A 26,801-nucleotide genomic window follows, 5' to 3' on the forward strand; every position below is an offset into this window, starting at 1 on the left:
GTGGTATGCGGGCCTTCCTCTGTTGTGGCCTCTCCCGTTGCGGAGCACAGGCTCCGGACGCGCAGGCTCAGCGGCCATGGCTCACGGGCCCAGCCGCTCTGCGGCTTGTGGGATCCTCCCAGACCGGGACGCGAACCCGGTTCCCCTGCATCGGCAGGTGGACGCGCAACCACTGCGCCACCAGGGAAGCCCCGTCATTCTTTTTAAATGCTATATTATTCCTTTGCATGGCCATGTTAATTTATTTAACCAGCCTCTTATTCATGGACATTTTAGGTTGTAATCTTAGTTTGACTGGGCTTCTATAATAAAAATACCATAAACTGGGTAGCGTGTAAACAACAGAAATTCAATTCTCACAGTTTAGAGGATGAGGAGCCCAAGATCAAGGTGCCGGCAGACTCATGGTCTGGTGAGGGCTTGCTTTCTGGTTCACAGATGGTACCTTCTTCCTGTGTCCTTACATGGTAGAAGGGGACTAGGGAGCCCTGGGGGTCTCTTTCATAAGGGTGCTAATCCCATTCATGAGGGCTTTACCCTTATGATGTAATCACTTCCCAAAGGCCCCATCTCCTAATACCATAACATTGGGGGGTTAGGATTTCAACCTGTGAATTTGGGGGGAACACCAAAACATTCAGCCCTTGACAGTTGTCATCTGGTTTTCACTGTTACATACTGCTGTGGTGAGTATTCTTCTATATCTTTGTGTACTTGGGCAATGATTCAGTAAGATACATTCCCAGAAGGGGTACTCCTTGGTCCAATTTTAAAATTTGATAAGTACTGTCAAGTTGGCCTCCAGAAGAGTTGTACAGGTCTGTATTTATGCCAAAAATGTATGAGTTACTTTTGGTCAATATTGTGTGAAAGGTAAGAGAGCAGAGTGATTAAGAGCTCAGGGTCTGGAATCAGAGCCCTGGATTCAAATCTTGGCTCTATGACTCATTAGCTGTGTGCCCTTGGTGAGGTAACTTACTTATCTGAAGGTGGTAATGGAGGGCACTGCAAGCAGCAGCTAGACAGGAGGGAGGCTGCAGGGAACAGGTGGGACCCAAAGAGATTGCAGGTCTCTGCTTTGACCCTCTTTGTTGAATTTCACCTCCCTTTGATGGGACAAGTTCATTAAAAACCCATCAACTCCTGCCCTCAGAGGACTAACAACATTCACTGTATTAATAAAAATTAGAGCTAACGTTTAGATAGCACTTGCTCTGAGCCCAGCACTGCTCTAAATATATATGATAGCTCATTTGAGTACAATAATTATCACTGTTACCCCCATTTGTACAGATGAGAAAAGTTGAGGTAATGATATTTTAACATTTTAACCAAAGGCAGAAGAAGGATTTGAATCCAGTCACTTTGGCCTTGGCAGGCAATGGCTGGTGGGAGTGGGGAGGTGGCAGGCAGTGCAGATGGGCATGTCTGTATTTATGTATGATAGAATCCTAGAGGTGAGCTTGCAGATTTAAAGGGAATACCTTGCATTTTGATACTAGTGCCCAGTTTGCCCTGCACAGAGTTTGAATGAACAGTGGAGAGTCTGTTTTAAACATTTCTTAGAATCAAATCTCTTTCATTGCTAATTATACAGGTAATTCACTTTTCTTTGTAAAAGGACAGCTACATTCACTTCTGTTTGTAAAAGGACAGTTACATTTGTTGTCTGTGATCCAAGTGGAGAGATGAAGAACATTGCCAGGGAAAGTGTCCACCCTGAAAAGAATGGTAACTGAGCAGACCCAGGTGAAACGTTTCTTGTTCTCTGGATGGTGTTTTGTTTCTCAGTCTTAATATGTTCCAAACTGAAATTATTCTCTTCAGGAGTAGCAGATAGCAAGGCTGCAGCAATCACAGGTCAAGTATCCACAGATCCATGATCTTCAGAATGGGTGAGGTGGTGACAAGAGCTGCTCTGGAAAGCATGACACTGTTGTAGGCTCATTTGAAAGCCAGGGGTCCTGCCTACACGGGATGCAGCATGTGCAGTGTTCCAGTGAATTAATGAACCACAGTGACTGAACAGAAGGTCTTGCATCCATTTTCAAAGTGTGATGGAAAGTTTGGTACCAATTGTCATCTCAGAATTGAAACTTGAATCATAGCATTGCTACAAGTGAAAACAAATTGATCAAGAATGTTATGGAAAGGGGCTTCCCTGGTGGCACAATGGTTGAGAGTCCGCCTGCCGATGCAGGGGACACGGGTTCGTGCCCCGGTCCGGGAAGATCCCACATGCTGCGGAGCGGCTGGGCCCGTGAGCCATGGCCGCTGAGCCTGCGCGTCCGGAGCGTACCGCAAAAAAAAAAAAAAAAAAAGAATGTTATGGAAAGTTCCATATCCAGGAAGTTCCTAAGTAGTTCTTAGATTCACAGGATGCCAAACTAGCTCTCGCCCGTTTAAGAATTACTTCCTTGCTGCTAGGTGCCAAGGTCCACAGCTGAGAACAGGGGTTAGTGAGTTTTTATTTAAGCCCCTGCTCTTTCAGAGTTTTATTTCTCTCTTCATCCTACTCCTGGTATCAGTAGCTTTTATTTTATCTTCATTTGTATGTGTCTGTGTATTTGTGTATTCTGAAGAATAATTGAGGATTTTTTTCAACTACCACATTGAGATAAATCCACAGGATTACTATACCTTAAAAAAATTTAAAGAATGCCTATAATCTATCTTATTACCAATTGTACTTTATTTTCTAGTTTTTAAAAGTAAATTTATTTATTTATTTTTGGCTGCGTTGGGTCTTCGTTGCTGCGTGCGGGCTTTCTCTAGTTGTGGTGAGCGGGGGCCACTCTTCGTTGAGGTGTGCAGGCTTCTCGTTGCGGTGGCTTCTCGTTGCGGAGCACGGGCTCTAGGCCCGTGGGCTCAGTAGTTGTGGCCCCTGGGCTCTAGAGCGCAGGCTCAGTAGTTGTGGCGCACGGGCTTAGTTGCTTCGCGGCATGTGGGATCTTCCCGGACCAGGGCTCGAACCCGTGTCCCCTGCATTGGCAGGCAGATTCTTAACCACTGTGCCACCAGGGAAGCCCTGTACTTTATTTTCAAATATGATTGTCCGCATCTTTCCCTGGTCACTAAAAATACTTGATGAAAGATGCAGCTGGATGTAAATGTATTGAAAGAATAATGTATGTTTTTAGGAGACATTTAAAAAAATAAATTTATTTATTTTACTTATTTTTGGCTGCATTGGGTCTTTGTTGCTGTGCATGGGCTTTCTCTAGCTGCGGTGAGCGGAGGCTACTCTTTGTTGCAGTGAGTGGGCTTCTCATTGCGGTGGCTTCTCTTGTTGTGGAGCACGGGCTCTAGGCATGTGGGCTTCAGTAGTTGTGGCATGTGGGCTCAGTAGTTGTGGCTCGCAGGCTCAGTAGTTGTGGCACACGGGCTTAGTTGCTCCATGGCATGTGGGATCTTCCTGGACCAGGGCTTGAACCCATGTCCCCTGCATTGGCAGGCGGATTCTTAACCATTGAGCCACCAGGGAAGCCCCAGCAGGCGTTTTTAAACACCCACTATGTGCTTGACATTGACGACACTCACTCAGCTCTCTGTCACTGGGCTGTGCCTATTAGAATTAGCTGTTGCCAGTTCATGGAGGAACAGCATTCCTTTACTATAGTGAAATGATTTTGGATGAACTGTATATTAGTCAGAGTTCTCCAGAGAAACAGAAACAATAGGAGATGATATAGATATAGACATAGCTATAGCTCTAGGTACAGAAATGAGACTTATTATAAGGACCTGGCTCGTGAGATTATGGAGGCAGAGAAGTCCCCATATCTGCAGTCGGCAAGCTGGAGACCTGAGAAAGCTGATTATAAAGTTCCGGCCCAAGTGCAAAGGCCAGGAAAGCAGATGGTGTGTTTCAGTCTGATTCCTAGTCTGAGTCAGGAGAAGTTCTTCTGACGTCCCAGCTCAAAGATAGGCAGGGAGAGCGAATTCCCTCTTGCTCAGCCTTTTATTCCGTTCAGCCTTCAGTGGATTGGGTGAGGGCCATTCACGCTGGGACCATCTGCTCACAAAGGCAGTCTATTTAGTGTACAAATTCAAATGTTAATCTGATCCTGAAACACCCCGACAAACATGCCCAGAACAGTGTTTAACCAAATATCTGGTCACCCCAGGGCCTAGTCAAGTTGGCACATAAAATTAATAATCACCAAATGTTATGGAATTTTACGATGGCTGTCAGTACCCCAGAGAACATAAATTATAAATTGTCCGGTGTTTTCCTAAATTTAAACAAAATAAAAATGAAATCTGATTTTTAAAAAAGTAGCTTACAGTTAAAAACAAAAATGGATAGTTAGCATTATCACCCTTTAGCATAGGCACATAATGTAGTGGAAAGATTGTGAATGTTGACGTTAGACAAACAGGTTTGAATCCTATTTCTGTGGCTTATTAGCTGTGGATCCTGGGCAGTTACTTGTCTGAACCGTAGTTTTGTGATCTGTTTTAAAATGAAAGATACCTTCTTCATGGCAGTGTTTAGATTAGAGAAAATCTATAGAAAATGTTTAGGATGCAGTAGTTGATCAATAAATAAAACTAGTCATTTGAAAGTTGACCGTAAGTGATGCCATATAGGCCATTTTGTTAAAAAGGGTCTTTTGTCCTTAAGCGATTTGACATTTTTTCATTGCCTGATGACAGTGACGGTTTGCAGTCCTCTTAGTATATAACTACATCCTGGAGACATGCTTATGAATTACTTACTAAAGCTTTCTCTCTTGTTCTTTTGATAGAGTTAAATTGGAAGAGAGAGGAGTTGCTGAGAGTCCTGTAACAGTTAGTAATGGTGATAGTACTCGTTTATTACCTAGAAAAGCAAAGAAGCGGGCATTTAAGTTGGAGGAAGATGAAGAAACCGAACTAGATTACAAAAATTCAAAGAAGCATTGGAAGAGGCATGAGAACAATAACAGTGAGAAGACCTTGGATCTAGAACCAAAAGCTGTCCCAGATCAGAGTGTGAGTAAAAAAAACAAGAGGAAAAACAAAGCCACATGTGGTGTAGTGGATGCTGATGATGGAGAGACCAAAAGAAAATCACCAAAGAAAAAGGAGAAATGTGAATATAAAAAGCAGGCAAAGACTCCCAAGTCTTCTAAAGCACAGTCAGTGAAAGAGTGGACCATCCTGAAGTACAGTCCTCCAAAAGGTCCTCCTGCTAGAAGCAGCCTTGTGAAAGCCAAAAGAAAAGGTGGCACAGGCATTCGTACAAAAGAGAGTCCCGATTCCTCCTCAGAGTCTGAGTCTTATCATGAATCAACCAGTGATGGTCTCAGCAATGTCATCTTGGAGGTCAGACATTCCCCAGAGAAAATCTCGACTGAAGTCTCAAAGGAAGGATCCTCTATGAAAACCACAACTGTAAACAAAGTGGCTGCAGAAACTGGTTTTACCTCTACCCCCGTCAAGGGCAAGACCTCCAGAACATCATCTTCTAGTTCAGACTCTAGTTCAGAGTCAGATGACCAATGTGTGATGTCAAAGAGTACCCCGGTGTGTACTGCAGATTTCTTAAAGACTGTAGGTCTCTTTGCAGGAAAACGTCCAGGGCCATCCTCACAGGTTCCAAATGCTGCTGGATGGAAGCAGTCGGACTCAAATGGTGGCAGACAGGCCCTTGGTCCTCCTCCCAATATGACTCTCCCCATCACTTTGGGAAGAGGTTGGAGTAGGGGAGAGGACCTTCTTTCTTGGAAGGGAGCGAGGGGTCGGGGTATGAGGGGCAGAGGTCGAGGACGAGGGCATGCTGTTCCCTGTGTTTTAAATAGAAATGCTGATTATCAGAAGCAACAGCAGTTGAATGAAATGGTGACAAACTCATCTACTGTTATCCAGGTAAGTGTTATCTATCATGAGTTTACCTCTTCCCCTTTCCTCACGTAGTGTTTCTGGAATTGATGTCATGGGTTCACAGTTTCTCACTAGTAACAAAATCACATGACTAATACTGTTTTTCAGAATCCCATAGAGACACACAAGAAGGACTACAGTCTCTTACCGCTTTTAGCAGCTGCCCCTCAAGTTGGAGAAAAGATTGCATTTAAGGTATATTTTAAAAAAACAATAGTTACAGCAAAAAAGATTATTCCCCCTCTAAATAAACTTACTCATTAGCATGTCAGATTACATTTATATTTATAATTTAATATAATTTATATTAATAAAATTTAATAAATTTATTAAACTAATTTATATTATATCATATTTATAATAACTCTTCCTGGATCATATCTTTTGTGTGCTCTTGCCTAGCATGTAGTAGGTGCCTAGTAATTGTTTTCTGAATGAGTAGAAATGGCTCAGCCTGGTGTCTGGAACATAGCAAGTGCTCAATAAAAAAAGGCTCTACGTATCACCCCAAAAACCTCCCAACCCCCCAAAAAAACCTTTCCTACTGGAACCCCTGTTTTGCCACAGGCTCATGGTAGGGCTCCCAGAGCGGTGGAGTGGGCACCCCAATACTGCGTGTTTTGTTTCTCAGGAGTAGGGGAAAGGAGCCACAGGGCATGTGTATTTGTGAGTTTTTTTCTTCTTTTTTAGCTTTTGGAACTAACATCCGATTATTCTCCTGATGTTTCTGACTACAAGGTAAGGTTCTTTATTTTAAGGTAATCAAATGTCTAGTATATTAAAGAAGTTAAAGTCATATTTAATACTGCTAATATGGATAACATGGATTTTTATGGAGTAAATAATGTCATAAAGTAGAAAATAAAAATATTTTCAAAATGTAAACTTTTTGATAGTATCACTTTGAAGTCTCCCAGTGTTATTTTTCTTAATACTTGGGAAGAATATAGAATGAAAATGACAGATTTAATTTTTTTTTATTACTCATTTATTTCTAATCAGCTTAGATACACAAAGTTATTTGAGTACCCCTCTCCCATGATCCTAAACTTTGAAAGCGAAAAATAGATAGCTCTCAGCCAGGAAATTTGATTATTTTCAGCATAGGAATCTATTTCATATATTTGTGAATTACTACTGGTTATTATCATCTAATATAGTTTGTTTGGCTTTACCAGTTAACCACAGGTAATTCACAGATACTATCCTTGGAATTTACTCACTTAATATTTGTATGGGACTTCATATTGGCATAAGAACTTTATCACAGTTCAGTAAAAGTTTGACTCAATCAGTAATTACATGTTTCCTTCCCTTTCTCACCTGTTCAAAATTTTGCTGAAAATCTTGTTAAAATGCATACTTTCTTATTTTGATGTGAGATTCAGAATGTAAGTCCATTTTTTAAGGGAATAATTGATAACGTTAATATAGTAATACAGATAAGGTAAAAGAAGATTTGATTCAATCTGAGTTGATCCCTTGGTAGCCTTTTAAAATCTTGGTAATAAGAATCTTTCTTCAAAAGCAGGCTAGAAGAAGAATCAGTTCATGAAGGGATTTGGTTGGTTAGTTTTGGGTAACTGGTGTTTTATCATCTTTTTCATCTTAGCCCCTTAATATAGGTGACCACATAACTTATATAAATCAGAACACTTGTGAGTGAAAAGGCTTAATATTTTATTAATAATTATACTGAAAGGAAATGTAAATGGACCTGTCTTGGGCAAACCAGGATGTTTTTTCACCGTACCATAGTTGACTAATTTAATTCTGTGGTACGTGAGGAAATGGAGATAAACATGAATTGGTATGTCCCACAGCCTCTACCAATTGTTGATTCTAGATGATACTGATTTTTAAAAAATTCATATTAAATGGATGTTGGTCATTATAGTTATCATCTTGGAAAGCTATTTGCTTACTTTATTTCCCAGTGTTTTTAGAACTTTTTTGAAGTTGCTTTCAAAACTGTTTCAAGGGTGAAAATCAGTACCACTTTTTTGCTTTGATGTCAAGTACTGTTATCCAGCTAGATCATCGGCTTTATTCATTAAGCTTGTCTTTAAAAGTCAAATCTACCTTCAAAGAATGTAGTCTCCTCAGCCCCTAACCTGTCTCATTTGTATCCGTGGGATTTTAATTTATGGAGGTGACTGAGTGATGACACAGAGAAGTCAGTGCTACTGAGAAAGGAATTTATTACTTACATTTCCCAAGAGAAGAAGGGGATGCCACACCAGGCAGGACCACAGGGGACAGCACCTGGTTGTGGCTGGGGGGCAGAAGCAGGAGGGAGGAGCTTTTATTGGGGTTTCCTTGGTGTAGGCAAGGCAGAGTGAGGGAGACAGCTTAGGATCGGCTAGTCTGAATAAGTAGCAGACTGTGGGCTATAGGGGCTGTCTCTGTTTGGTACCTGCTCCTGGGATGATTGAGACCAGGGGAAATGCTGGCTTGGTATGTGGGAGTTTTATTTCAAATGCATGTTGATTTATTTTAAAACTTTTTTTGTTGAGATAAAACCCACATAACAAAACTCACTATTTAACTGTTTTGAAGTGTGCAATTCAGTGGTTTTAGTATATTCATAATAGTTCACATGTTGATTTTTGACTTGGACTTTTGTTTTTGAAAGGAAGGAAAAATATTAAGCCATAATCCGGAGACCCAGCAAGTAGATATAGAAATTCTTTCATCTTTACCTGGTGAGTGTTCTAGAAAAGAATTTGGCAATGTAGGCTCTTCGCATCTACACTGGTTTCTAAACAGCTTTCACACACAGGCGCTGCTGTCTTCCTTGGCCCCCATGGCTGCCTGGTGCTCTGCATACCTCTGTCAGCACAGAGTGGCCGGGAGGGTGGGTGCTGCACTCCCACAAGTGGAGGTGCGTGTCTACTAAGAGTTGTTGGGTTTGTTCCCAGAGCTGTTAGGCGAGTTGCTCTTGTGACTGTAGTTATGTAATTTCGTAAAATTACATAAATTGATGAAAATTGATGGCAAAAAAAAATTATGTTTGTGAAACCTAAGTTGAATGCTGACTCAGGATTGTTACTGAAAAATTTGCTTTTGAATTATATGTGGTGGATCAGCTGTAAGAGATTGGGAGGAATTTGGTAAAAATCTGGGAAGATTCTACGCTTACATTGTGTTGCCAGCTTTTGTATTCTTGCATCACTTAAAAAAAAACCCTCAAAACTCAAAAATTGTGGAAATTGCATATATACATTAAGGATATGATTTATAAAAGAAAGACAGCTCTAGTTGGTGGACTCATAAGACCTACTAGCTCTGTTTCAGAAGATTGGCAAATGAACATACTTCTGTGTATTAAGTCAAAATAAAATGTCTAAAGTATAAGTGTATCCACACTCTCACACATTATTTTAAATGGTTCCCTGCTTTATCCCTGATTCACCCCACCCATTATTGGTTCTGAAATCCTGGAATAAGAGGGCTTTTACAGTATATGGCTTAACTGGGGTTGTGTTTGCAGGGGTCCCTGGCCAGGGAGTAGAGGAGATCTCTTTTTCTTTAGCAGACTCTAAGGAATTAATTATTTTCTGTTCGTGTTTAAATAAGGTAGTGAGTAAAAGATTCAAAACTCCAGTACACAGAAATCATTCAAAAAGGTTTTTCAGAGAATTCCCTGGCAGTCCAGTGGTTCGGATTCAGTGCTTTCACTGCAGGGGCCCAGGTTCAACCCCTGGTCGGGGAACAAAGATCACACAAGCCGTGTGGTGCAGCCAGAAAACAAACACACACACACACACACCCCAAAACAAAACAAAACAAAACAAACCTTCCACTGGTTTTCCAGCTTTCTTTTGATTCGGTTTCATTTGAAGAAATCCCCCTTCTTTGGAATGGTGGACAGAGGTTTGTCCATGGTCGAATTCTGTGGACACAGCCTGATCACTTCTTGTCAGGTGATTGACAGTGATGACATCCAATTAGAACTTTTCTTTTTGGGAGCATCAAGAAACACTTTATCTGTTTTCTAGCAGAAGTACAGGTAGTCCTCACTTTGCATGGTTCTAATATACATGAATTTCAGTTACCATGGTTTAGTTAAATAAAACCAGCTCCCCGGTGACATTGGTATGTTAACTCTTAACTGTGAGTAACTGTATAGAGTACTGCTAGCTCTCCCGTCCACAAATCACTGCATGAATAACACATGGCCATATGATTAGTGACAAGTCACATCACTTCTTTCAAAGTCTGTTGGTGGTTGGTCACTGTGCATCTGTTACTCAGTTCCCATAACACAGCAAAGTGTGTAGTTGTGCTGCTTCCTTGTCTCTCAGTGGTAAACCCACGTGACACTTTACAAAACTGGATAATTGAAATAGGGAATTGGTCAACAAAGATGAAAGCACAGCAAAGAAACAAAAAGTGATAATGCTAAAAGTGACATCCAAATCGAGTTTAAGTGAAATCATAGAAGAAGTAGCTCACTGTGGGAATGTTGACACTGGGCTTTATGTGAGCTTCTTGACGTCAACGAGGAAAGTGGTCGTGATGACAGGGATGAGGATGTCCTAGAAGTGACATCAGCAAAAACTTCGCAAAACTGTGAAAAAGAAACTCTCAGAGCTATTTCATGACGTTAAAAGCTCAAAGAATAACAAACTGAGAGGAGTATGACAGTTATATAAGGCGTAGAAAAGATTCTCACTCTGTACTGTGGTTACATGACAAGAAGGTGAGCACTGCTCAAACTACCCTCGATAAGTTTCTTACAAAGACATAGAACACTTTAATTCTCAGTATTTCTGTTTTAAATTAGATCAGTGTACTACATAAATAGCAGTTTTAGTATTTTTTCATTTCCCTATACATAAAGGTTTTAAAGTTTTGACAAAAAATTTTAAAGATCATGAGACAATCATAAGTTTTCCCATTGATTAAGATTGTTTTGCATGATTTCAGCCTGCATGGTCACTTTAACGGCCCCACCCTACCATGTAAAGTGAGGACTGCTGTATTACCAAGTAGTAAGCCTGTGTGATTTCTGAGGACACAGCAAGATATAAGAACTTTGCAGAATTCACATTACCTTCCCTTGTTGAAACATACCAGCTATTTTGGGGATTATCTTGTGGTTACACATTCTTTTCCAGGATTGCTAGTGGTAGCAGATCAAGCTTATTTCTTTTTGATGAAGGAAAGATTGTCACTGATCAATAGCCGAGAAGCTCCTGTCTTTTGATGCAGGGTTTTCGAAGGCTCTCCCGTCACTGAGCACTCCATACTTTCATGTGTGTCGCCAGCGTCCACATCAATGGACAGTGTGTTTGTGGTTGTTTTTCTAATGATATGAATTCCCTGTAGAGGAACATTTCACTACTGGGAAATGACTTATTGTCTCTCCTTCCTACTGTCTGGTTTCAGCCGTGAAAGAACCTGGGAAATTTGATTTGGTTTATCACAACGAAAATGGAGCCGAGGTAGTGGAGTATGCTGTGACACAGGAGAAGAGGGTAGGCACGCTTCTCTTCTTGGGATTGCTTGGTCGTCCACTCTCTTGACTGGCTCCTGGTGGCCTGGAAGGTGACATTGCAGCTTCCTGAACTGCCTGTTTTAAAATCATAAAGGATCTCAGCCTTGGGGATCTCTGTTGTGCCTACAGGGTGGCTATAACAGTGCCAAGTGCCAAGTTAGGGTGCCATCTTGAAAGTCAGAGAGCCTATAAGACAAGATGCACAAATAAATCTTATTTAAGAGTGTACAGTTGCATAAAATCAGTTTTGGGAGTTCCCTGGTGGCCTAGTGGTTAGGATTCTGGGCTTTCACTGCCATGGCCCTGGTTCAGTCCCTGGTCAGGGAACTGAGATCCCACAAGCCATGTGGCACGGCCGAAAATAAAAATCAAATCAAATCAAATCACAGTTTTATAAGGGTGTCAGTAGAAAAGAGTAGCATTTTTAAAACTTTTTATTGAAAAAAAAGTACACATAAATGTACAGCTTGGGCGATTTTCACCAATGAATATAACCCATGTAGTAACCAGCACCCAGATCAAGAAATAGCACATGAGCAGCCCCTCCAGAAATCTCCATCACGTGATGCCTCCTTGCAGTTACTACTACCTCTCAAATGTTAACCATGATTCTGACTTATAACAGCACAGGTCATTTTGAAGAATGACGTAAAATGATGAATCTGTCTTTTGATTTTGTTTCAGTCCTTAAATTTCCATTTTAGGAAGTATATGGTTTAGAGCTTTGTAGGCAGCCAGACTTCCAGAGTTGCTGGAATGGCTGCCTCTGTAGAGTATGGTAGCATTAAAGTGAATAGAATTTATATTTAAGAAACCACTTCTTAAGGTGTTTATACTTGAAATGTTATGATATTATTCTGAGTTTTAGTATTGCAGTCACGTTTTATCTGAAATGTGTATTTGTGGAAACCCTAAGCAGACTGTATGTTTTGCTTTGTCTTTGGGGTAGATGCCACTCAGGGATTTACTCCAAAAGCACATTTTTAGGGTCTGTGGTAGGCTCAGCAGATTTTGCCCAGTCTCCTGTACTTCTTCACTTGCAATATATGCAAACCCACTTTTTTGTTGAAATGTATTCTTGGAAATTACATTGGAAAATTAAACGTTGAAGGCTTTCCTCTTGGAGGCCTTACTAAACAGCGGCCTGAAGTAGGGCCTGTAATTACCTTTTTTGACACTAGATGGCTCTCATTATTCGTATGGCCAATGTTAGCTTTGCTTTCTCTTGGTAAAATGTGAAATACCTCCTATTTTTAGGCAGCACAGGAAAAGAACTACAGAGCTGCACAAAAGGGCATCAACAGTATAGTGATAACCTTCCTGGGCCACATCTGCCTCCTGGGAGGTCTGTGGGCTGCCTTTCCACAGAGGCTTGTTGGGCAAATCCTCCTGACCGCTTTGTAACCAGCTACCCTCCCCATACAGCCCCTGCTCTAAATCAAAGAAAGATGAAATATGTTTACTGTAAAATTTAGCTGCATTCTAGGTAAACAAGACCTTCTACCCTAATTGAACTGAGTTTACTGGGACTCAAATTACTCCAGGTCTTCAAGCATTCTGCACAAATGGAAATGGACTTTTAAAATGACTAAAATTCATACGACCTCAAAATAAAGTCTCTAAACTGAATATTTTCTGTTTTTCCTCAGATCACCGTTTTTTGGAGAGAATTAATTGATCCAAGACTGATTATCGAATCTCCAAGTAACACAAAGTGCGGAGCTTCCCTGAGTATGATATCTCCACCTCCTGGTTTATAAATGTCTTATTTGTGAAAGTGACTATAATCTGAACTTTTTTTTTTTTTTTTTTTTAAAGAAGATTTGAGAGTTGTATGCATTTTTGGTTATCTTTACCGCATAGGAAAAAATCTACCTCATCATTTAAAATAACATGGGTGTTGGATATCTCCACCTTCCTGGTTTATAAATGTTTTTTTTGGAAAGGGACTTAAACTTGAACTTTTTTTTTTTTTTTTTTTAAAGAAGATTTGAGAGTTGTATGCATTTTTGGTTATCTTTACCGCATAGGAAAAAATCTACCTCATCATTTAAAATAACATGGGTGTTGCTTTTTTAGACCTCTTTTTTTTCCCGCAGGCTTCATTTTAGTAACAAAATTCAAAACATGACATTCTTGGGCTTCCCTGGTGGCGCAGTGGTTGCGCGTCCGCCTGCCGATGCAGGGGAACCGGGTTCGCGCCCCGGTCTGGGAAGATCCCACATGCCGCGGAGCGGCTGGGCCCGTGAGCCATGGCCGCTGAGCCTGCGCGTCCGGAGCCTGTGCTCCGCAACGGGAGAGGCCACAACAGAGGGAGGCCCGCATACCACAAAAAAACAAAAAAAAAAACCAAAAAAAAAACCATGACATTCTTCAGGCATTGTTTATAAAGCAATATGTATGGTTTCTTCTCTTTTTTATTTTTTTTGACCATCAAGTAGCCGTTGTCAGTAGGAGTTTATAATACCAAGTACAAAAAAGTGCTGCATATCTTGTCTCAGTAAGTTTTATTAAGTAACATTTTAAAACGTGAAAGCATGTTACTTGACTTAATTTTTTTTAACATTTAAGATGTTCCATTCAATATGGAACATCTTATACATTTCAAGTATTTTATACTTGTAATTGTCAAGAGTTAACCAGTAGTTGGGTTTATTGCAGGCAGTGAGTTAAGGAATCCTTTCATACTCTTTTCAACTTTAAAATGAAGGGTTCTTAGGGCCTGTGGAGAGCAGTGGAAATAAGTATGTGTGCCTGGGGAAGAACCGGGGCTGCACTCGGGGGAGGGGATTTACTGTGGGCTCAGACCAGGGTTATCTTGCTACACGATCCCGAGCACCTGGCTGAGTGTGCTGGAGTGAGGATGTTGAACAGAAACGTCCTTTTCTGTTATTATTCAGCACGGAACTAAAAAGGCTAAAATATATAGTGTGAAAACTGTTTTCTTTTAACAAAACATCAGATCCCTCCTTCAGCTTTGCAGATTTTTACATAAAATCATATTGAACTAAACTTCCGTGCTGAGTCATCTTGTTCGGTTGAGTTTTGCAAATTGCTGTCTTGTTTTATAATAATGCAAAAGATTAAAAATTTCTGGAACAAGGTTTGCCTTGACTAAAGACTCTGGTGTGCAAGGTTTAGTCCAGTGGAGTTTGTTAGATTTGGGAGCTATTGGACCAAAGGAGATGCTGTCCCGTTTTAATTTGCATGACATTGATCTGTATCAAAGTGTGTATTTATTGAATTGAGAGGTATGACTCCTGAAAGAGTGAGATCAACACGAATGATGGAATCTTGGCACTGGGTTTCTTGTGTAAGCATGCTTTCTTTCCAGGGTTTGGAAAACAAGACAAACAGTAAAGGCCAACAGGTGCATGAAAAAAAAATGCTCAACATCACTAATCTGGGAAATGCAAATCAAAACCACAGTGAGATATCACCTCACCACTGTTAGGATGGCTCTTATCAAAAAGACAAGAAATAACAATTGTTGGAAAGCGTGTGCAGAATAGGGAACCCCTGTGCACTCCTGGTGGGAATGTAAATTGATACATCCACTATGGAGAACAGTGTGGAGATTCCTCAAAAAATTAAAAGTAGAACTACCATATGCAGCAATTTCACTTCTGGGTATTTATCCGAAGAAAACAAAAACACTAACTCGAAGTCAGAAAGAGAAAAACAAATACCGTATGCTAACACATATATATGGAATTTTAAAAAGCGGTACTGATGAACCTAGTGGTAGGGCAGGAATAAAGACACAGACGTAAAGAACAGACTTGAGGGCAAGGGGCGGGGGAGGGGAAGCTGGGATGAAGTGAGGGAGTAGCACTGACGTATATACACTTCCGAATGTAAAATGGATGGCTAATGGGAAGCTGCCGCATAGCACAGGGAGATCAGCTCAGTGCTTTGTGACCACCTAGAGGGGTGGGATAGGGAGGGTGGGAGGGAAGCTCAAGAGGGAGGGGATATGTGGATGTATGTATACATATGGCTGATTCACTTTGTTGTACAGCAGAAACTAACACAACATTGTAAAGCATTTATACTCCAATAAAGATGTGAAAAAAAGCAAAACACTAACTCGAAAAGATATGGGCACCCCCATGTTCATTGCAGCATTGTTTACAATAGCCAAGATATGGAAACACTGATGTCCATCGATGGATGAATGGGTGAAGAAAATGTGGTGTGTGTGTGTGTGTATATATATATATATTATTCAGCCATAAAAAAGAATGAAATCTTGCCATTTGTGATAACATGGAAGGCTCTTGAGGGCATTATGCTAAATGAATTAAGTCAGACAGAGAAAGACAAATAGCGTATGATCTCACTTACCTGTGGAATTTAAAAAAAAAGCCGAACTTACAAAGAACAGATTGGTGGTTGGCAGAGGCAGGGGCTGGGCAGTGGGCAAAATGGGTGAAGGGGGTCAAAAGGTATAAACTTCTAGTTATGAAATAAGTCCTGGGTATGTAATATACAGCATGGTGACTGTAGTTAATACTGTATTGCATACTGTATTTGAAAGTTGTTAAGAGAGTAGACCTTAGAGATTCTCATCACAAGAAAAAAAATTGTTACCACGTCTGGTAACTAGACTTTTTGTGGTGATCATTTTGCTATGTATACAAATACTGAATATATTGTACTCCTGAGACTTATATGTCAATTATACCTCAGTTTTAAAAAAAAAAGATGACTACTAAACATTGACTAGACGACAGGAAAGTGTTGACCTCAGGGTGTCTTTTTTTCAGATTATAACCAGTTTATGAGTCACCTTTTTCCTCAATGGTGGTGGTTTTCAAACTATGAATAGCAGTCTACTAGAAGAGTCATGGTATTGATTTAGGGGGTCATGACTTGCATTTTGAAAAATGAAATAGAATAGAAAAATAGGGCACCACACTTAGTAAATTTCAGTTTGCTTTATGAAAGATGTAATTTACATAATAGCCATATGCCGCATCCAGGTGTCCTGGATCACCATGTAAAATGTAAATGTATTTCCTACTGCTCGAAATCAGACATAATTTTCAGATGTGGAAACTCTAAACAATACCGTTTATTCTAGGAGTGACAGAGAAGAGGAGAGGTAAAAACGTAGGTGCTGGGCCAAAAGCCCATGCCAGGGACTGAATGTGCCTCGCTGCTCCTGGACTGGTGGTCCAGGAGCACAGTTCTTAATGCCAGCCAGTATTATTCTAGGATTATTCTCTGGGCTCAAAGCAGTGACTCATCTAACTCCTCTCAACTCAGAATTGAATAACCTGCCAAAGACCACCCAACCAGAAGAGGGAGAGTCTAGTGTCATTTCAGAGCAGGATGGTGGCTGTCCCTAAAGAGGCTCTGTCTTGGCCTGAGTGTAAGCAGCATCAGGGCGCCTGCCTCACATTTCCCCCTGCTGCCTTTATCCTTGGGAGCTCATGTGAACCTTCTGGCTAATTACCTTTCTGGCACCATGGCCCAATTTTGTCCATCTTCAGGTTGTCTCCTCACCATTAAGTTCTTTTTTTTTTTTAAATCAAGTGTTTATTGTTTTGGTTTAGATTAAAAATTTTTAAAAAACCAGCTTTATTGAGTTATAACTGATATACCAAAAACTGCACATATTTAATGTATTCAATTTGATGAATGCACACAGTTGTGAAACCACCACAATCAAGGTAATAAATATCCATCACCTCCAAAAGTTTCCATATACTTTTGTTTTTGTAGTAAGAACACAACATGAGACCTACCCTCTTAACAAAATTTTTAAGTGCACAATACAGTATTGTTAACTATATTGTACAGCAGATCTCTAGAATGCATTCATCTCGCATAACAAACTTTATACCCATTGAACAAGAGCTCCTCATTTCCGCTAGCTCCAGTCTCTGGAAACCACCATTCTCTGCTTCTATGAGTTTGATTATTCTAGATACCTTATGTAAGTGGAGTCATGCAGTATTTGTCCTTCTGTGACTGGTTTATTTCACTTAGCATAATGCCCTTTGGCTCATCTATGTTGTCACATAGGCAGGATTTCCTTCTTTTTTAAGGCTGAATAATACTCCATGGTATGTATTACCACATTTTTTAAATCCATTCATCCATGGATGGACACTTAGGTTGTTTCCACATCTTGGCTATTGTAAATAATGCTGCAGTGACCATGGTCACTGTTAAGTTCTAAACTGCTTTAGCTCTCAGCTGTTCAACTCTATATGGAAAGACTCTGACCCTGACTTGGTCCAATTTCACACTGGGTCTTTTTCCTCTTCTTGTGAAACCTTCAAGCTCTCCAGTTCTACTCACATCACTGATATGATTGGTCTCCTCTTTGCTATCCTCATCTTGGACACTGTGATGGTAACTTCATCACCTGTTAACTATTTTTTAAGCTACTTCCAAACCTGAACCGGTTGGGTCATTCACTCCCGAGTCCTTTAACTGTTCTGAAGGGATGACGTCACAAAAACTCTGCACTGGTGAAAGAACTAGCCTGCTGGAGATGTAGGTACTTATTTGAGTCTAATTTTCTTTCTTTTTAAAAAAAATTTTTTTTAAGTTATTTTATTTTACTTTTTTAAAAAAAAATAAATTTATTTATTTATTTTTGGCTGTGTTGGGTCTTCGTTTCTGTGCGAGGGCTTTCTCTAGTTGCGGCAAGCGGGGGCCACTCTTCGTCGCAGTGTGCGGGCCTCTCACTGTCACGGCCTCTTGTTGTGGAGCACAGGCTCCAGACGCGCAGGCTCAGTAGTTGTGGCTAACGGGCCTAGTTGCTCCAGGGCATGTGGGATATTCCCAGACCAGGGCTCGAACCCGTGTCCCCTGCATTGGCAGGTGGATTCTTAACCACTGCACCACCAGGGAAGCCCTTGAGTCTAATTTTCAATTCTTTATTTGTATCTAAAAGCATCTGTTCCAAACTTTCTCCTTCAAACCACATCCCCGCCCCGCTCCATGTCAAATGGACAGCTCTTGCTTTTGACAAAGATGAGGAGGGTGGTTGGTCGTGCCCCTCTCCTTGCTCTCTTCCTTTCACAGCAGTGACTGTTCTGGTTTGGTTTTCTTCCCTGGTGACTGATCTCAGCGCTTGCTTGCAAGGGGAGCTATATCAGCCTTGATCCAATCAGGAGAGAGAGAGACCACAGGGTAATTCAACCAGAGAACTACTAGCTATAGCAGGGGCTGGAGTCATATATGATGGGCAGCCACAATCCCTGGGGCTGAGATAGAGCCCCCAAGGAAGAGTCTGCAATACCCTCACCCCCTGGGTTGTGATCAGACCTTGTTGGGAGGGTTGCTGGATATCTGCCGTCTTTCAAATCCTGACACATTTAATTATGCAGTATTTTAAAATTACACTTATTAATACTGCCAAGCTCCTCATCTCATCAGAAAAGTCTTTAAGTAGTGGGAAGCTATCAGCTCACTATAGCAGATACGAGTTTTCCAAAATTCTAATTTTTGCTTGAAAGCTCAAACTTTTTCATTGGCAACTAACACTGTCAGTTGTTCTTGAAGTGAGAGGCTCACTTCATTCGTTGTCAAGACAACGTCTGCCAATACCCATGTCAGAATGACCACTGATTTTCTGTCTGTACTTCTTTCAAGTAACACTGGTGTTCCATGAAAAATGGGACAGTCCAGCTCACAATGGGACCAGTTGCACGAGTGGTTTTCCTTGAGACAACTGCCGTACTGCCGTATTCTGTGGAAACTGTGCCTTTAAGGGTCACGACTTAATAACAACAATTGTCTCTGCTCCATCAGGGACATTCTTTTTTTTTTTTTTTTTTTTTTTTTTTTGCGGTACGCGGGCCTCTCACTGTCGTGGCCTCTCCCGTTGCGGAGCACAGGCTCCGGACGCGCAGGCTCAGCAGCCATGGCTCACGGGCCCAGGCGCTCCGCGGCATGTGGGATCTTCCCGGACCGGGGCACGAACCCGTGTCCCCTGCATCGGCAGGCGGACTCTCAACCACTGCGCCACCAGGGAAGCCCATCATCAGGGACATTCTTAAGTGCAACTGGCTTTTTTTTCTTTCCTACTGTGAGTGAGGCCAAGGACACCACTGACTAGATTGGTGCTCAAGTGCAGTTTGTTGCTTTTGCACCGTCATGGCAAACATCAAGATGTGAAAAGACAAATGATGTCTTAGGAGTTTTGACCTCACAGACCCCCCCAAAAGCGTCTAGAGGACCTGCAGGAGTCCACAGACTACATCTGGAGAACTGCTGTCATAGTGGAAAGAAAACGGGTTTTGAAATCCAAGTTGGGTCCTCATCTGAGCTGGGTGACAAAGGGTGAGTGTCTTCATTTGTAGAATGAGACTAACCCACCCTTAGATTTATAATGAAATGATAAAGTAATGCTTGAAAATGTTACATTCAGAAAGTATTGGTCTACTCTTGAGACTTTAATAAGACTCAAAAGAAGCTAATTAATCAACTCTGGTGAATTCCCTGGCGGTCCAGAGGTTAGGGCTCCTTGCTCTTACTGCCGAGGGCCTGGGTTCGATCCCTGGTCAGGGAACTTAAATCCCACAAGCCGTGTGGAGTGGCCAAAAAATAATAATAATAATAATAAACTCCAACTTTGGGACTTCCTTGGCGGTCCAGTGGTTAAGACTCTGTGCTTCTACTGCGGGGGGAACGGGTTCTATCCCTGGTCAGGGAACTAAGATCCTCCATGCCATGCAGCGCAGCCCCAGAAAATAAATAAATAAAAATGAAGTAAACTCCAACTTAACCTTCAGAAAGAAAAGTCACTACTGAGTATTAGCATTGGGTATTCTTTACGGTGGATTCATTTCACTTTCAAGTTATATTTAGGTATCCTGTTTTAAAATGTTCATTCTAAAGATTCACTGCCTAAATGAGAGTGGGGTTACAGTGAGCACCCAGCTCTTTAAACAGTCCAGGCACCCCCATGGGAATGGGTCAGCCAGGAGGATATCATCTCTTCCGTGTCCCAGTGGACTCAAGGGAGAAATAAAGCTCCGGTCTGAACTGTGAGTCTTTTTTTTTTTTTTTTTTTCGGTACGCGGGCCTCTCACTGTTGTGGCCTCTCCCGTTGCGGAGCACAGGTTCCGGACGCGCAGGCTCAGCGGCCACGGCTCACGTGCCCAGCCGCTCCGCGGCATGTGGGATCTTCCCGGACCGGGGCACGAACCCGCGTCCCCTGCATCGGCAGGCGGACTCCCAACCACTGCGCCACCAGGGAAGCCCTGAACTGTAAGTCTTTACTGGAATCTAAGCATGCAATCTTCGGTCATTGTAGGGTCACAAAATGTTAAAGCCAGAAGCCACCTTTGGAATAGTGAAGGCTAGCCTCCATTTTACCCTGAAACGGCAGACTCAGTGTAGGTGAAATAACAGAGGTGCTTGTGGTTAGAACATGGGCGCTGGAGTCTGATGAACCAGGTACAGTTCTGACTTGTACTCTTCTTAGTCGTTTTTTCATAAGACAAGTTATCTAACCTCTCTGAGCCTCGATTTCCTCATGACAATACCCACCAATAGGAGTGTGGTGAGGACTGAGTGAGATAATAATGCATGTAAAGCATTTAGCACAGGCCCTGGCACATAGTAAGCGCTTGATGAGTTATTAGTTATCATTTATGTTTCCGTTATGTGACTTGCCCAAGGTCCTGCTCCAAATTTTTGGTAGCACTTGAACCCCCTTATTTTTAATTTATTTTCACCTGTTAGAAATAACTTGTGTCATATTTCATATCATATTTGTCATGTTTAGATTTTCTCTAATTTCCTCTTTCAGGTAGGAGGAAGTCAGTCATCTAATTCTCACCAGTGATGCTTTTTAGAATAGGAGGCTTGGAGATTTCTGCAAATCCACCCATTATCTCCAAACTGTTGTGTCTTATTCTAATGTTTGAGTGGTACAGCTTTTCTCCCAGGGCTCTAGCCACTTAGAACACATGATCTCCACTTTCAAAGTGGTTATATTAAGAAAACCACTCAGGTGGTTTTTTGTTTTGTTTTGTTTTGTTCCAGTTAACAGAAAAGACATTCGGAGATGAACCAGTGAGAGATTATGGGAACATAAGTATAATGAAACCCCAGAAAAAATGCATTTGGGATATAAGGGGATTGGCAGTTTGCTCTGCAGGACACACAGGCTGGTAAATTTGTTAACCTTGCAGTAATGCTACCCCACGTGTTAAGTGACTGGATTGGGGCAGGGTTTGGGGAGGGTTTTACTATATGAAATGTGGCTATAAGATAATGTCTGAATTTTTTTTTTTTTTTAAAAACAAACCCATCATCACAGAGTCCAAAGGCATTGGTTGTGTCGGTTACACATCTCAGCCAGCAAATTTACACTGAACCAGGTCAGTTTCGCTGAGATACAGCCTCAGGGTCAATGGCACAGGCCACTCTCTTGGCTCCTAGGTTTCAAACACTAAGGGAAAGGGTTCAGCAGGCTAAGCCAAGACCTTGCTGCTCAGGTGGGTCCACACATCAGCAGCGGCCCCTTCCTGGGAGCTGATTAGGAATGCAGGGTCTCCGCCCACCCCAGACCTGCTGTGTCGGAAGTCGCATTAACCAAACCCCAACCAAACGGGACGCGTGCACGGGAAGATCTGCCAATTACTGAGACAGAGGAGGACACAGGCGGAACGCTGGCACTGCCCTGCCCATCAGACTAATCAAAGGGACTTCTGCTTGACTACACCTGCTGTCTGCTGTGAAGCTTTCTCTTGGGGGCTGACATGGCAAACCTGAGATTCTCTTTCATTGCAGAGGAAAAAGGGAGTGACGCAGCTACTACAACTGGGGGCTGGCTCAGGGCTTTCAGAGGCTGAATGTTTTATTTGGGCCAGGACTGATACATTCAGTGAGTGCTGTGAGCAGTGCTTTGTGACCTTTCTCACACAGGGGCTCACGTAGAGAATTATATTGGTAGGGCATACTGGGAGAAGAAAATGACGCTGTTAGTGGCCAGAGGTGACCACCCATGGGTTCTGGCTGGCCCAGAGCTGTGGGGATCCAAGTCTTGGCACACAGGTGCCGTGAGCCCTTTGGGCACCTCACACATTTGGACACTGTTTCATGACACAGCAGTTCATTCAGGAGCAGGAAATGGACGCAGCATGGCCTGAGCGTCTCTGAGCAGCCCTACCACCATGCTGGCCTGGTCACTCTCATAGCCTAGGAGGGGCCACTGCCGCCATTCTGGCCCCAGACTGAGACCCACAGCGGCTGGAGATGAGAAGGTCGTGACAGGGAAGTTTGGAGAATAGAGATGATGACGATAGCTCTGGGCCCGCTGTTTTTCTAAGCACTTTACATGTATTAATTCATTTACATGAGATAGGAACTGTTAGGATTTCCTTTCTACAGAAGAGGAAACTGAGGCACAGAGGTTAAGTCCCTTGCCTGTGATCACACAGCTATCAGATGAAGGAGCCGGGGTCCAGATCTAGGTTGTCTGCTTCAGGGTCTGTCCTCTTAACCACTAAGCTCTGCCACCTCCCCAGCAGTAGAAGATTCCAGGGAACACATAGATGTAGTATTTTATTTTTTATTTTTATTTTTTTTTTGCGTTACGCGGGCCTCTCACTGTTGTGGCCTCTCCTGCTGCAGAGCACAGGCTCCAGACGCACAGGCTCAGCGGCCATGGCTCAAGGGCCTAGCCACTCGGCGGCATGTGTGATCTTCCCGGACCAGGGCACGAACCCGTGTCCCCAGCATTGGCAGGCGGACTCTCAACCACTGCGCCACCAGGGAAGCCCATAGATGTGGTATTAAGTGAAAATGCAAATTGTAGCACATAATATATTTATAGAGTATATTTTCCATTTGCATTAGAAAAGAGGTTCCTGATACAGGATATGGATAAAAATATTCTGGAAGGACTTCTGTGAAACTTAATAGTGGTCACCTCTGCACAGAGGGACTGATGGAGGGGGGCTTTTCACTGTTTTAATCCTTCCTCTCTGTAAATGTATTGCCACAAGCATGCCATACCTGTACAATTTTTTTAAAAATTATTTATTTATTTATTTATGGCTGTGTTGGGTCTTTGTTGCTGTGCGCGGGCTTTCTCTAGTTGCAGCGAGCTGGGCTACTCTTCGTTGTGGTGCGCGGGCTTCTCATTGTGGTGGCTTTTCTTGTTGTGGAGCAGGGGCTCTAGGCGTGCAGGCTTCAGTAGTTGTGGCACACAGGCTCAGTACTTGTGGCTCGTGGGCTCTAGAGCACAGGCTCAGTAGTTATGGCGCATGGGCTTAGTTGCTCCGCAGCATGTGGGATCTTCCCTGACCAGGGCTCGAACCCATGTCCCCTGCATTGGCAGGCAGACTCCCAACCACTGTGCCACCAGGAAGTCCCATGTATGATTTTGTAGTATGTTTTAAAGGGATATGGTATCAATAGGAATGTTACTTAGGAAAACATCAGAAAGTAGAACTACTGGGCAACAGGAAGGAGAGAAGTTGTAGGGTTGGGGTGGGCGTGGGGAGAGAAGATACAGAAGCAGCTAGTGATACAGGCCCTGATGGATTTCCAACATGGAGTAAGAAATGTACAGCAAACCTTGACTGTCATAGATGTTTCTGTCTTCCTGAGGCTCCACAGTTACCCCAGGCGACAGGGGAAAGAATAAGGGATCTGTAATTGTCCAAAAGCATAAACCTCTGTGGGGGTGGAGAGCCTGGGGGACACCAAGGAAATGTGACCCAGGGTCTCAATCATGGTGCCTCTGCAGACATCCAGACCTGGCAGTGGCCAGTTGCCAGCGGCTGATGGGGTGTGGCCAAACGTGCAGGGTCCCACCTCCCCATCACCTGGTTAGTAGCTGAGCAAGAAGAAAGAAACAAACAAAATTCCACCGTTAGGAGCTGAGCAAAAGGTCTGGAGCTAAATCTCTTAAGAATGTGCTCTTGCAAAATCATTAGGTAAAAAAAGCCAAGCACAATTGAGTTCCAGAATGTTTTTGGCCTCTTAATAGATAATTAGAATGAGCTGCTCTGTGTGCAACATGAATAAGGGTCTTGCTGCTTTTTTTTTTTTAATTTCTTTATGATAATAACCAGTGAAATATTTTTAGTTTTTTTTTTCCCTTCCATATAAATCCAAATGTATGATGTGTCATGCGTGTTCATATTAAGATTTTTAACAACAGTATAGAAATAGAAGAAATATAGGTAACATGCTCCCCCTTCCTGTTTTTTAAAACAAATGCTGTCTTATAAAACCCTTGGATTTCCAAACGCTTATTACATTAAAGCTGCCAGTCTGCCAACCCTCTTTGGATCTCCTTTTGGGCAACAATCTAGAGAAAGCTAGTCAAATAATTACAGTAATGACAGTGATAAAAATATGGCTAATCTTCTATTTTGAATTCCAGATTTAATTTCTGGAAACAGCCAAGTTTGGTGGACAAAGTGGAGATACCATCTTTGTTTCGAAATGAGGTACAACTATAATATAATGTCCCTGATTTTACTGTGTGGGTTTGAAGGACAGCCACAAACACAGTTTTAAATACCTGGTAACACTGGAGATCCAAGGACCTCAGATGAAAAACTCCAACTTTAGAGAATTTCTTTTGGCTCATTTAACTGAAGGAGTATACTAACGCTCCGATCATACCCTCAAGGTGGCTTTTTGCAGGTCACACACCCTCAGAGGCCATGGCGATTTAAACTACTGAGGGCTCCCTAGCAGACAGGAGCAAAGAACAATAGATCAGCAAGTTGGAGCCCTGCTTTCCAGTCACAATACTGCATCTGAGCAATGATCTGGCTCCTAGGATGGAAGAGAATGGGTGTGACATTGCACTCCAGCTGACCTTTATCAGTTATTGAGTTCTTACTATTTTAAGTGCTTTACATACCTTCATTCATTTAATCCTCACAGAAACCCTAAGTCAAGTTGCCTCCTTTTATGGCTAACACACGGAGGCACCAAGAAGCCAAGTAATTTGTCCAGAAGACACACAGAATAAACGGCAGATTTGGGACTTGAAACCAGCCATTCTGAGCTCCAGAGTTGGTGTTGGTGTCTTTGACCACTCTGCTATACCGACAAGAATCTTAAGCCGCTTGTGTATTTCGGAATCTTATAATGTAGGTTGTTGGGGTTTTTTTGTTTGTTTGTTTGTTTGTTTTGTTTGTTTGTTTGTTTTTTTCTGCTGTACGTGGGCCTCTCACTGTTGTGGCCTCTCCCGTTGCGGAGCACAGGCTCCAGACACCCAGGCTCAGCGGCCATGGCTCACGGGCCCAGCCGCTCCGCAGCATGTGGGATCTTCCCGGACCGGGGCACGAACACGCGTCCCCTGCATCGGCAGGCGGACTCCCAACCACTGCGCCACCAGGGAAGCCCTTTTTGTTTGTTTTTAACAGATGTCTCATATAAAAGTCATAGGAACTTGGACAAGTCACTTAACAGCTCTGAAGAAACGGGGAGCTGAAGAAACAGGGAGAACGCAAACTCAGAGTTGTGAGGGTTCCTAAAAAATTGATACAAAGCTCCTGGTATATAAGAGGCATACCTGGCCATTTCCTATAGAAGAAGGGTAAACTATAGAAAATACTGTCCACTTACTACTTCCTGTTTTTGGGCGGGGGGCACATTATGAGAAGATTAGTATGATTCTAATTTAATGTAATAACATTTTGCTTAATGTCATGAGCCATCATTCTTCTGTGGAAATAAAGTTGATAAAAATCAACCATCTTCCCTATTTCTAACATTAACTCCTTTTTGTTCATATCATTCAACTCATTTAAAAAATTATATATTTTTCTTCTTAAAAACAATATATACATTGTTTGTAAAAATTTAGAAAATGCATAAATGATAAAGAAGAAAAATGCCCATAATGCATTTACCCACAAATAACTAAACATTTTGATGTATAACCTCTTTCTACACACAAATAAATTTAAATGAAACAGGATCAAATTGTATATACTCTTCTGCAAGTTGCTTTGTTCACTTCAAAATGTTATCATGACGTAAGCTATTATATATACAATGGATAAACAACAGGGTCCTACTGTATAGCACAGGGAACTAATAGTCAATAACCTGTGATAAACCATAATGGAAAAGAATATAAAAAAGGAATATATATATATAACTGAATCACTTTGCTGTATAGCAGAAATTACACAACAGTAATCAACTATACTTCAAGAAAACCAAAAAGGAAAAAAGAAAAAACATTAATATCTAGAAATATAAAATCAATACATGCGAATGGCTATTTAACGTACTCCCAAATGATGTTGCTATATAGTGGTTAAAAACTTCACCTAGAATATCACATCATGGCTAGAACAATAACAACAAAAAAGAATATAAGTAAATATAACAGATGCAAAATGATGGTGTGTCTTTGGTCTTTCTCAAAAGAAAAAAGAAATGAGAGATAGGGAAACAAAGTAAAAATATGTTTTCCCCA

General features: G+C 41.9%; 1 protein-coding gene across 1 annotated transcript in view; it reads left to right on the plus strand.

Annotated features, from left to right (window-relative positions):
* COIL (coilin) overlaps positions 1–13,173 on the plus strand; it is a 16,986-nt gene extending 3,813 nt beyond the window's left edge. The window contains exons 2-7 of the mRNA XM_007123155.3: positions 4,752–5,853; positions 5,977–6,063; positions 6,559–6,606; positions 8,504–8,573; positions 11,263–11,351; positions 13,021–13,173. Coding sequence (XP_007123217.2) covers positions 4,752–5,853; positions 5,977–6,063; positions 6,559–6,606; positions 8,504–8,573; positions 11,263–11,351; positions 13,021–13,131 — 1,507 coding nt within the window. The 3' untranslated portion in view covers positions 13,132–13,173. The remainder of the gene's footprint in view (positions 1–4,751; positions 5,854–5,976; positions 6,064–6,558; positions 6,607–8,503; positions 8,574–11,262; positions 11,352–13,020) is intronic.
* The last annotated feature ends 13,628 nt before the right edge of the window (positions 13,174–26,801 follow it).

The sequence above is a fragment of the Physeter macrocephalus genome, chromosome 14 (genome assembly GCF_002837175.3).
Source record: "Physeter macrocephalus isolate SW-GA chromosome 14, ASM283717v5, whole genome shotgun sequence".
Lineage (NCBI taxonomy): Eukaryota > Metazoa > Chordata > Mammalia > Artiodactyla > Physeteridae > Physeter > Physeter macrocephalus.